The sequence below is a fragment of the Falco rusticolus genome, chromosome 4 (assembly GCF_015220075.1).
Source record: "Falco rusticolus isolate bFalRus1 chromosome 4, bFalRus1.pri, whole genome shotgun sequence".
Lineage (NCBI taxonomy): Eukaryota > Metazoa > Chordata > Aves > Falconiformes > Falconidae > Falco > Falco rusticolus.
In genome coordinates this window covers 28,287,158-28,299,258 of record NC_051190.1, presented here as the reverse complement: position 1 = coordinate 28,299,258, position 12,101 = coordinate 28,287,158, and the positions used below count along the sequence as shown (strand labels likewise).

At 40.1% G+C, this 12,101-nt stretch overlaps 1 protein-coding gene across 4 annotated transcripts in view; it reads left to right on the top strand.

Annotated features, from left to right (window-relative positions):
• USP22 (ubiquitin specific peptidase 22) overlaps window positions 1–12,101 on the top strand; it is a 111,239-nt gene that overhangs the window by 93,031 nt on the left and 6,107 nt on the right. For all 4 annotated transcript variants that reach the window (XM_037382452.1, XM_037382450.1, XM_037382451.1 and 1 more), the window contains 4 exons: window positions 4,723–4,828; window positions 6,517–6,675; window positions 8,853–8,979; window positions 11,763–11,854. In XM_037382452.1, the coding sequence (XP_037238349.1) occupies window positions 4,723–4,828; window positions 6,517–6,675; window positions 8,853–8,979; window positions 11,763–11,854 (484 nt within the window). The remainder of the gene's footprint in view (window positions 1–4,722; window positions 4,829–6,516; window positions 6,676–8,852; window positions 8,980–11,762; window positions 11,855–12,101) is intronic.

Genomic DNA, 12,101 nt, shown 5'->3' with positions numbered 1-12,101 from the left:
GTGTAAATTAGGAAAAATACATGATTTTGATGTGCATTTAAAGATAAGTTTTATAAAACTGCATCCTACAAAGTATAAAATTAACTGCTCTGAGATGATAGTATAGGCTGGCTGGCACAGGTAGTTGTTCGTTTTGGTTTGTTTGGTGGGGTTTTTTAATGCTGGTTGAATATATACTTCGTTTTAGTGGCAACTGTAAAGTTTTGGAAGCCCGGGATCCCTGTGTGACCACCCATGTAAATCCCGTCTTGGTGGGTGATGGCTCTCCTTGTGTTGGCAGCGTTGTGCTGCGCTGTAGCATCTGTGCAGGGCATGTTCTGAACACTTACCAGGGCTCCTCTGTGCTCTGGAGGAATACAAAATGTTTCTGAATAAAAGGGATCAGGTCTTGTCATGCCTGTGCATCACTGGTTTCCATTCCAACAGCTGGAGAAAGATGGTCTAACTGGAAAGCAGTATTCCGGTGGAGGGGAAAAAAAAAAAAGCTATGCTATTCTTTACTCCTCTTTCTCTACCAGTCACCCAAAGTGTGCACAAGGTCTCTCCTTAGATGCATACTCCAACTGGAAAAGCAAGAGCTTTCTTGAATCTGAATTTTTTCCAACGTTGCTGCTATAAATGACATTTGAGGTTGTACCTGCATTTTGTGCTGTTCCACTCTCTGTTGCTGGTATGGCAGCACTCAGGAGTTCTGCAATGTCATCCTACATTGGTATTTGTGGTCCTTCTCACCACAAAAGCTTCCAAATGAGATTCAGAACTTACTCTACATTGGATAGTAGCTTCTTTATGAGAGTAACGCTGTTAGCAGCCTTGCTGTGCAGGTAGTGGCCACCTTTGTACCGAAGTCTGACCACTTCACCTGGACTTTGGCATGTATTGCCTTTGATCTTTAAAATGCACAACAACTTTGATTTTCAGTCTCTCGACTATGTTTGGTTTATAGAAGATGCTGAAAATGATCAGACATTGATCTGTTGCTTCTTGCATGTTTTCTTAGACTCTGTGGAGAACAAGTACCAAGTATACTCCACTCTGCATGTGGGATCCTTCAGGAGTTTCAGGGCCCTTCATTTGTTAGAGGAATGTAAATAATGGGTATTTCTGCTCAGTCTGTAAAGCATTGGGTCAGCTTTTAGTCGACATGTCGGATACATCTTAATTATCAGTGCTCTGAAAGAAATTCCGGGTTCTAATTCTGCAAACTGCCCTGACAGTCAGGTTCCAATTATCCGAACACTTTGTAGTTTACTAACTTTGTCTCCGACACATTCAAACGTGGAGAAACTTAGACCAGAATTGTTACTTTCTTGTATGGACCAAGACCGCAGTTCCAAAGTTAGTGTTCAGACCAGGGAAATCACTGGCCATGGGGGGGAGGGTGTGTTATTTATTGCAATAGCAACAACTGTCAGGCAACAGAGTGTGGCAGAGATGGGCATTTGTACACAAAGGTTCAAAAAAACAAGATAAAAAAAATACAGGATTACTTCAATTTTTTTATCACAAACTTTATTCAGCCAATGTTATTCAGTTGTCTATCAAAAAAACCAGTAGTACTTTAAAGCTGATTATTCCTCATTTATCTGGTTTTCGTGAAGCACTTTGTGTTCATCTTTAAGGAGGACTGCTACAAAGCAAACGTGAAGCCTGGTGCTAGGTATCGTGACAGAGAAAGAATGCCGTGCTGAGATTTGGGAGTAAAACACTACCCCGCTCTATGAATTCTGCATGATGTTCTTAGGAACCGTTAAAGCATATGCTTTTGAAACATGTCATCTGCTATGATCCATAGAAATTTATGTGTACACTACTCTGCCATAAAGAATAACAAGCCACATGCTCAGGACACTGGGGGACACAGTAGAGCAGAAAAGTTAACATTAATGTCTTGTTTTGATAAATGCCCTTTTAAAAATCTGGCATTTTTAAAATCTGTTTTTTCTAATTTAAAATACACAATGGAAGGCAAAACTTACTTATATTTATTTCAAAACCAAAAGCAATGTTAAAAAATTAATCTATAGCTGTTCTTACAGTTGCTATGTATGATTTACCTTTAGTAGTATATTAAATACCTATATATTTGAACAAAAGTTCTAACAAGCTTAGTTATTGCACAGGCACAGTAGTGACTTCTGGGTTTTTTAAAAGAAGAGTTGCATTTAATTTGAATCCAAACTTTTAAACTCAATTTTCTGCCATTCTCGTAATTACAGTGGTGTATACATTGATGTATTTCAGGTTTGGGTTTAGTCTTGTGCTGTCCAGTGTCTTACAAAGAAGCTGCTGATTTTCCTAGTAGGAATTATGACCAGCTTTATAAACAAAAAATGTATGAAACTAAAACCTACTTTGTAAGACAGAAATGTTGAAGGGAACCTTAACTTGAGTACAACAATCTAGCAGCTTCTAGTTCTCAGCTGCATAATATACCTCCTCTCAGCATCTGTTACATATTGACAAGTGTGAGTAGGTGGTAATCTTTTTTTCTTTTTTTTTTTTTTTTCCTCCTCTCCAACCAAATGTCATGGGAAATAATGTTGAGTGGGTAATGCCCTTCTGTTTTTGCTGGAAACAAGCTTGCAGGATATTCTTTTGAGACCCTCTCGTCACTGATCCTAATTGACTTGTATAATTGAAAAGGGAGTATTGGTTCTCTCCTGCCGGCAGAAATGGCTGCCTGTTAAAGGTGTCCAGCAGGGATGGTACCCATGGTCCAGGGAAAACCTCTAGATGCTGTTTCTCTGCTTCTGCCCCCTCGAAACAAAACAGAGGGAGATAATGTTTCAAATGGTGAGATTACAGGGATGTGGCAGTTGCATGTTGCTTCTTGAAAACTGAGTGTTTTTAAAAAAGATAAAAAACATTAAATTCGTCTTTGAAAATCCGCACGTAGTCTTTAGAGCTTATAAGTGATCTTTCTCTAAAGGTGAAGAATGTCTTGTACCATCTCCATACTGTATGCTCCATTCATTAGCTTAGCATAATCAAGACCTTATAATAAATTCAGCAAGATTTAGCTGAAATTCCCGTCAAGGAATGCCTGAGACTGGGTCTGATAACCCCCAACTTGAACCTCACACATTTGAAATCTAATTTTAAAGCATTTTGTTCAAGAGCCATTTTAAGGAACCAATATGCTTTTCTTGACAATTCAAACAAAAGTTTCTGAAGAGGCAGCTGAATGAGAGCTTTTCTGCAGCATTTAGGATCTAATTAACTGAAGTGGCCCATTGCAGCTTAGTGTAGGTGTCGCCTCTGTGCGCTTTTCCAGTGTCAGGTGGAACCTTTGTCAGTTTATATAATATTTTTCAACAAACTTCTAAAGCTTCATTGGAAAAAAAATACAATTATTCCTTCCTGCTGCAAGAAGACTCTAGGTAGAGCACCTTAGACACAAGAAAAGTTGCAGGTTTTCACCCTGTGCTTTTAGTTTCTTCAGGTGTTTTTTTTTTGTTGTTTTTTTTTAATCTACTTGACCAGAAATTAATTGGTTTTGAAGAATAGCTGGGATTTGAGGAGTCAACATCTTAGTATTCCAGTTTCAGAAATTAAATACTTCCTAGGAAGTTACAGATGCTAGGAAACCTGGCAAAACTTAACTCTGCCCTAGCCATTTCTGCTGTAGGAGATTGGAAGGTATCTTAACAGGTACTTTATAAAATAATGAGCTGGTGCTGTGAAGTTGTTTGTGTGTGCATCTCTGTACAAAGGAAAACCAATTGCATCTGTCCTACCCAAGGAAAATAAGGAGAAAAGTCTTGGAAATCAAAGAAAAAGTGTGTCACTCCTAGTTCACCTACGAGGAATGGAAGGAGTAGGCTTCAAAGGCAAGAGCTGTGCCAAGGAATTTTTGGTTATTTAATGCTCTGGTTAGTCTAAGAAAGCTGAATTAGCCTAATCTTAGCACTCAATAAAAATTAATTGCTGTGCTCCTGAGACCTGCAGTGACAGTTTATAATCCCTAAAAGATGGGAATGTGTTCATTGTCTCACTTGGGAATTGAGAGGATTGCCGTGTCTCTGAAGAAGCTGGAGGAAGACACGGCGCTTCCTGCTTCAGATAAGGACATCTCTTATTTTCTCACTGGTGCAAACAGAAGGTACACCTGTTTATGTTGGAAGGACAGCAGGCTGGAGATTAATGGGTCTGCACAAACCTCCTGCCCTCACTGTACTCTCAGAAGTTGCCTGGGATAGAATTAAAAAAGTTGCATTTGTTGACATTTCTCCTTTGTTGATGTGGGAAAATAATGTGCTGTTGAATGCTCTGCCGAAGCAGAACCCAGTGCTTCTGTGGTAAAGGGCTGACGGTTTGTTTAGATACAAATGTTGCATGGTGCTAAGTGAAGTTTAAATATTCATTTTTATGAACCACGTTGGCAACTCCTTCCTCTTAGGAACTGATACCAGATAGCACAAAGCAAACCTCTGTAAAGGGAGGTAGGGGTTTGGCTAACTGCTTAAAGCTTCACCTCTATGGGAGTTAACTGCCTCTAGTCACCCTCTGATTATGTTTTATATTTTTCTAGAAGTTCTCTTCTTGTGTCCTTGGGTCTTCTTCAATGCATAACATTTTCAGGGTTCTATATTGTCTATGTGAACTTGCAGTGTGTTTATAAGTTTGTGTTACAAAGAGTTACTGGAGACACAGTCCGAGAGAAACCACTGTGCCCTCAGAGGATTTTTGACTTCTGAGTCTGTGTTTGCATCCCTACAGGTGATGATAATGGGAAGAAGGCCAACAACCCCAACCACTGTAACTGCATCATAGACCAAATCTTCACAGGCGGACTGCAGTCTGATGTTACCTGTCAAGTCTGCCAGTAAGTTTTTTCTGGTTCTGAACTCTTGATTTGTATCTGCACACCCTCCAGTGCAACGATGTGCTGAATCTTTTCTTTTTTGAATACCAGTAAAATACCAGCAAAATTCCAGTGAGACAAGAACTGTTGAAATAACAGTATCAGCTAAATGCAATCTGTAGCCAGTGAACTATCACATATTAAGACATACCAAAAAAGCTACCTGGAAAGTACCACAGGCTTAGGGACATAAAGGTTTTACTCGTCTGTGAAAGGTTGTTCTTCCCCAGGTTCATGGGGAAAAGACTTCCAAGATCCCTTTGGGTTTGAAAGTATGTAGTTGCCACTACAGTTGAAGAAAATTCTGATACGCAACCGTATTTTCCCACAGTTAGGAGCCTCACATACCACCAGGAGAGGCTTCAAAGCGGCTGATATCTAATGTAATTTCGGGTACCAGCAAAAGAATGTTTTACAAGAGCAAGGAAAAATGCATTCGTTCTACTCTGTGTACTGGAGCAAGTTGACTTCTATTTCAAGATGTTTGGTGTTGCCATAGTGCTGAAGTCAGGGTTCTTGGTTTTTGTTCCATCATGCATTCTTTATAATTACGCACGCCATCCTGCAGATGGACTGTTGTGCTGTGCTTGTTTGAATCTGCTTTTATTCTCAGCTTCCTGGAGAGATTTGCGGGAGATTTACTGTAAGGAAAACATATGAAACTTTGTTCTTTGCCTGGTAGAGCCAGAGAATCCTTACATGATATAATGAAAAGCTTGATATGTTATGACACAATATTAGCATTGATGAAACTTCAACAAAAGGAGTTTTCTTTTGAAAATTGACAACTTTTGCATAAAGGAAGCTGGAAAAAAGGCAGAACATTGTAGGCTTAATGAGCTTGCACAGTGAAAGACACTAGTTGTAGAGGAAGAGAGAACTCAAAAAAATCAGCATAATGAGTACAAACAGAGAATGCTTCCAAATTAGGACCTTAGACCCCGAAGTTCTGGAGTTCTCTTAAAAATTTAAATGTTGGAAGGAAAGATTTGAGTCAATACAAGTTAAAATTTTTAGTTGCTTTTTCCGTAGTCTAGCTGTTGGCTTGTCTTCAGCTGTCTTGTAGAGAAATCTGATCAGGAACATACGCTGCTTCTTGATGCAATTATTCTTTGGCTTCTCAAATTCCAAATGCCGTAGGAGATGCTAATATGAACTGCAAAGCTTCATTCAGTGCACTACTGTATAGCAAAAGTATCTGGCACTCTACTGAAGTAGCCATAAGCACCATCTTCCCTGTCTTGACCAGCGAGCCATGCTTCTAAACTAGTTGGATTGCATGTAGCTATCATAGGTGTTATGTACTGGTTTGTGCTGGTCAGTAGTCTGACCAGTACCTCTATCTCTGAGTAACCCTGCTTGTTCAGTGAACAAACTCCAGTGAGTGGGAGAACATACTAAATGCATATATTTTGCATTAAGTACATCACATACGTTTCCTAAAACTTATGGCTTTTAAATATTCCGAAAAAGAGTCAGTTTTGGGAGAACCCTCTGGAGCAACTGTTTTTTCTGTCGTCTTTGAGTGCCCTCTAGGGGTGATGTAGATCCCACGGTTCTTCAAAGTGTCTGGTGTGCACCCTAAAGGGAGAGAGACTGTTAATTTTACTTCCTTTAAACGTGTATTAAACTCTCTTTCTTTTTCGTAGTGGCGTTTCCACAACGATAGACCCGTTTTGGGACATCAGTTTGGATTTGCCAGGTTCTTCCACCCCGTTCTGGCCACTGAGTCCGGGGAGTGATGGCAGTGTCGTAAATGGGGAAAGCCATGTATCAGGCACCACCACTCTCACAGACTGCTTGCGAAGGTATGAAATGAGACAAATACAATTTTGGTGGGGTAAAAAGATTTTGGCTTCGTTCTGTTCTCCAGGTGACACTGAACAGTGGGAGTAAGTGATGCTTTGTCATGGCATGATCCCGAAACAGCATTTTTATACTTTTTTTTTTGCGTAAGAGAAAGTGAGAAGGCAAAGAAGGCTCAGAGCAACAGTAAGCCTAACCATAAGCAATCAAAACCAGTTGCCATGCAATGCAAAAAGAAAACAAATTTTACATTGGCTGCTGCCCGGCAGTGTGGTTCTAAATGATCCAAACCACTAGCGTCCATTTCTGTGTTCTTGGTTATGTCAGCTAAGCAAGCACATAAAGACCTCACAATGCATTTAATATTTATCTAATTTATAACACCAAGCATGAATCTGATTTTGCTCTAAGCAGAACTGAGGGTCAGCTACTGCCAGCTCTGTTGTGGGGATGGCATTAAGAATTAAAGGAGTGGAGCTTTCAAAAAGAAAAAATAATTCTGAGCAGGAAACTTGGGCATCTCGGAAACAGGTAATGAGGGAACGTTATGGCTTCATATACAGTTAACTTGGATTTTTTAGCAGACCTGAAAGTCATTCTCTTGTGGTAAATGCAGATACTTGTCAAAGATATTTGTCTGAGGAAGAAGTTACTTGTAGCCTGGAGCAAAGCTAATCCTCCTGAAATAAAAAATCCATAGCCTCTGACATCTGTTTTCTAACCCTCTTGATACTTTTAAGATCAGTATTTTTAAGAAAACAAGGGAATTGGTACAAATGAGAAATTGCTGATGCAAGAATGCATCAAGAGGCAAAACTGATCGAATTCTGGCAATTTTCTTCGACATGGGGATTAGTAGAATCAGAGAGAGATGATGATGGGGAAGAAAAAACATCCAGGTTCAAAGATACTCTGAAAGAGTATGGATTTTGGAAAGAAGTTGAACACTAATGGATAAAGAGTATGGGTCTAGGTTTTTACCCAAAAGTTAGCAAACAGGTTGGATATTAGATTCAGACAAGGAGAGTATGTGGTTTCATGTCAACCAGTGTGGCCATGCAGCTTGAAGCTGGCTTGGAAAAGGAGGGATTGAGCAGGAATATGACAAAACCCAGAAAGGTGTAGGCACTCCTAAACAACAGGAACAACAAAGATAGAAGTGAATTTTTTACAGACTTAAGAAAAAAAATCAAAAAGCAGAAAACAGTACATAGGCTAGGAAAAGGAAATAGTGTTAAACAGGAGGGGAGACCAAGAGGCTGTGATGATCACTTAACGCTAGAGGCCACATAAACAGAAGGGTAAGGTTGGTGGCAAGCTGATACCATGTTGCCCTCACATGCTGAGTGTGTGTGTTAATGTAAAATGTTCAATTATATTTCAGAGTATTTCATCTCAAAAATCCTAGTTGTAGAGCAGCTTCTGGAGAGATGATCATTTGTCCTGTGGAAGGCTAAGCTTGGAGAAGACTTAGCAGTCCACCCCCCTAGCCTTCTTGGTGCCGACGGTCTCTGAAAGAGAGCCACGTTTTGCTTTAATCTGTTGTGAGAACGCAGAGGCAGTATATTTTCTCTTAAGCAGTTCCCTATTCTGTAATAGCCTCTCCCTATAGCTCCCTTGAGTAGTTCAGTCTGAAAATTTTAAAAGAGATTTCCTAGTTGTCAACACTTGGGTTTTCTTGGAAGATACTGTGTTTTGAAAAGAACTTTGTGTTTACAGCCCTTTCCATCTCAGAGCTTTGATCCTAGCCCTGGAGGGCTACAAGGTGGAAGAGTGTCCTGCAGACAGCATGCAGCTGAGCACAGAAGTTGTGTCATCTTGCTTCAGAACTTCCACATCAATGTTTTTGGTTTTGAAAACAAAAGATCTTTGCTTTCTGCATGAAAAGTAGCTGTCCTGTTGTAGGGGATGAACAAACATTTAGCTCCTTTCTCAGACACTGATGCGTTTCAGCGCAATGTGCCCAAGAAGAGTGATGATAAATGTCAGATTTGGATATCTGACCCGTAGCACTTTATGTTATTGCAGGCGTTGGGTTTTTTCAAAATGACACTTAAAAGCCATGAGCTCTGTCTCTTGTGGGTCCAGTGACCCAGAAGTAAATGAAATGTTTTCAGCATGTGTGGAAAAGCATCTGATTGTTTTGTGCATCCCTTTTGCTTTTTAATGTTTCTTTCAGGTTTACAAGGCCAGAACATCTAGGAAGCAGTGCCAAAATCAAATGTAGTGGTTGCCATAGCTACCAGGAATCCACCAAACAACTCACTATGAAGAAGTTACCCATTGTGGCCTGTTTTCATCTCAAAGTAAGTTCACAGGGGGCAGTCAGAGCAGAGGAAGTGCATTCCTCTCTGAGAGGATGAGCTAAATTCCTGGACATATCTTCTGGCTTTCGCTGAACTAATCTTTTATGATATGAAATTAATATGAAGAACAGCTTGCATGCCCAGCTAGATTTTCTATTAAGATAGTATTATGTTATCTATAATGCAGCTTTGCAGTATGTCTGTGGAAACCTAAAAACCCAGAATCTAGAAACGTAGTGGAAGGCTAGTACAATACCTGAACGAGCATAGAAACCAATCTCCAATAACACTTATCATCCATGGTAAAAATTTTTACCCGACACTTCTACTGGAAGAGTGCCACAGAGGAGCTCTGCGTTGAAGGAAAAGCATTAAAAAGTTACTAGTTGCAGTGGAGAAGGCTTCTTCTGTCTTCCCAATGGTAATGTAATTTCCAGCCTTTCCAATCCAGATTATGTCAGGTGCAATGATGAGAGGTGATGTCATAGTTGGTGCCCTCAGATATTTAGTCCTGTACAATTTATAGCTTAAACATAGTGTGTGACTGGTGCGAAGTAGGCAGCTATCGCAGAAGGTGAAGGTCATTCTGTGTCAAGAGGCAAAAGGGTCCTCGAAAAGTGATGCCACAGGCCTCTATAGAAGCAGCCACCGTAGTAATTTAACTGCATCTTCGATCTGCTTGAGCTTTTCAGATGCAGACCTCTAAGGTCTTGAGTGTCTCCTGGGACAGAATGATAGTCCTGTCATTTCTAGGCAGCAACTGATGGTCACTGGCCTCAGCTTTTACTATGACCAGTGTTTCAAGAAACTGCTTATCTGACGATGATACTAGTGTCACATAAGCTAAATGAAGGAAAATGGCATATTACCTATGGCCATGATGACTGGAAACAGATTTTAAACCTGCAGCCTATGTGCTGTGTACAAATTAAGGCTTGTGGTGCTTCTCTTTCCACTTCTGGAATGGTGAACTGAAAGAACACATGCTCCAGCCTTTTGCTCCAGAGACTTTGTTCAGTTGTTCAATTCTGGTGGACCGTTTCTAGGCTTTGAACTTCAGTAAAACACCTGGGTGACTTCAATAGTGTTGGAATTAGACCTTTATCTTGTAGCTGTCATGGCAAAGTGCGTGCCGAACGTTGCTGTAGCATGTAAGCAGGTTGTTTGGCTTATTTTCCAGTAGTCTTCTAACCTAGGCCAGTACGTTCATAGTGGAAAATCTATTAATCCATGTAACTATAGTGTCATGGTCTCACTGAGCAAGTCACGGACTGTTTTCTAGCAATGATTGTAGCTTGGAATTGTTAAATTACATAGCAATTCCATGTCTAGCATAGCAGCAATTTAAGTTTTCAAATTCTGGCTTGTACAGAAGCTTGTTAATGAAATGCAGAGATCTTGACACGAAAACAGAATGCCACAGGAAGGTCTGTATTCATGAGAAAAGATTGATTCTGTTTTCTACTGGAAAAGGTGCTACAGGTGGAAAGAATTCCATCTCTTGTAATCATAGGTCTTTTCAGACTGTTTGGGACAATCATACCTTCAGATGCTCACCCCCATATACACCAGCAATTCTTCAGTTGCATCTGGAGTATTAACCAAGATGATATACAGTGTTACATGCCAAAGAAAGTAGCCTGGCTGGAATAGATAGTAGCATGGTTCCTTTGTTCTGCTTTGGCTGTTTGCGGTCCTCCTGAAGAGTATTCTTGCATGACTGACCTGAGGTTTCAGGAGTGCTTGGATGGCTGCTTGGCCTTTGCGGGGAGTTTTGGGGGTGCTGGGTGCTTGTTTTTTTTTGTTGGCAAGACAATACCTAGGTGATTCTGCTCTTTGAGGAAGGCGATGTGAATGTGCTCAGTCCCTTCCCTTCACTCAGTTCAGTATTTGTGTTACCCAGAATGATCGAAGATTTTTTTGAAAATAAATTACTTTCCCTAAGTGATTGTGTTGTCCTGTCCATGCAAAATGCAAATTTCATTTCATGTGTTAACGCAAGAAAGAAACACAAAAGATAAGAATTGCAGAAGTCTTAGCTTTTCATGTCTGGATCTGTTGCTAGGGAATTGTTATGGCACCACAATTGGAAAATAATTAACTTGAAGTGTAAATAGAGCAGAATTTCTGAGAAATGGGGAGAGAAGCTGCCTTTAAATAGAAACTCATTCATCTCTTTCTGGTATTTGTTCCTGTTTCCATTTAATGTTCGATTGAGAAGATGAGGAGAGGATGGTGGGTACTGCAGGCTCCTTTTGGCGAAGGGACAAGGCTTTTTTATTATCATATTCCATTTTTGCCTTAATTTGAATTGGTATTCCTGTGTAGGCTTGACTCCTGTCACTTGAGATGATTGGATGGGTGGATTAAGCGTGTGAATCTGATGCCAAGTTTCCATTGTCACCAGTTCTGTGGCTGGTGTAGGCAGCAGCCGTACATTTGAATAGTGCGTCGCACAAACACTGGTTTGGGTAAAGGCTGTGCGTGCTCTCTCTGTTTAATATATTTTTTTCTTAATGTCAGATGGGAATAAGTTTCTATGTATAGATATTAAAGACTAATTAATACTGTATTCTGCCCCCAGCCCCCGTTGGTAGAAGTGAGTTACCACTTCGATGGGGGTTCCCAGCCTAAATAGTTGGTAGAAAAAAATCTGCGGATGTCCCTCGATACTGACTGCTAATATGCTTTAATGTTACTGTTCCTAAGCGTAGGACTTTTATACAAGACAGAAAAGTTAGCCTTTCTCTAAAGAAAAAACAATTCTTCCATTTTGTCTCCAGCGGTTTGAACACTCAGCCAAACTGAGGCGAAAGATCACTACGTATGTCTCGTTTCCGCTGGAGCTGGACATGACACCATTCATGGCTTCCAGGTGTGTACCAACAAAATCCCCCAAAGACCTGGCCAGAACTGTTTACCGGTTCATACATGTGCATCATGAAACATGGAACATCCTTGAATCAAGGTTATAGAACAGTATGTATAATGATATTTCTGCTGTGAGCTTCTCCTTGAAACGTACATCTTTTCAAAACCTAATTTTTAGATAAATTTTTAAGTTTTGTGTGCCAGAAAAAGCTTTATATTTCAACATTTCTATTTATTTTTTTTTATTAATG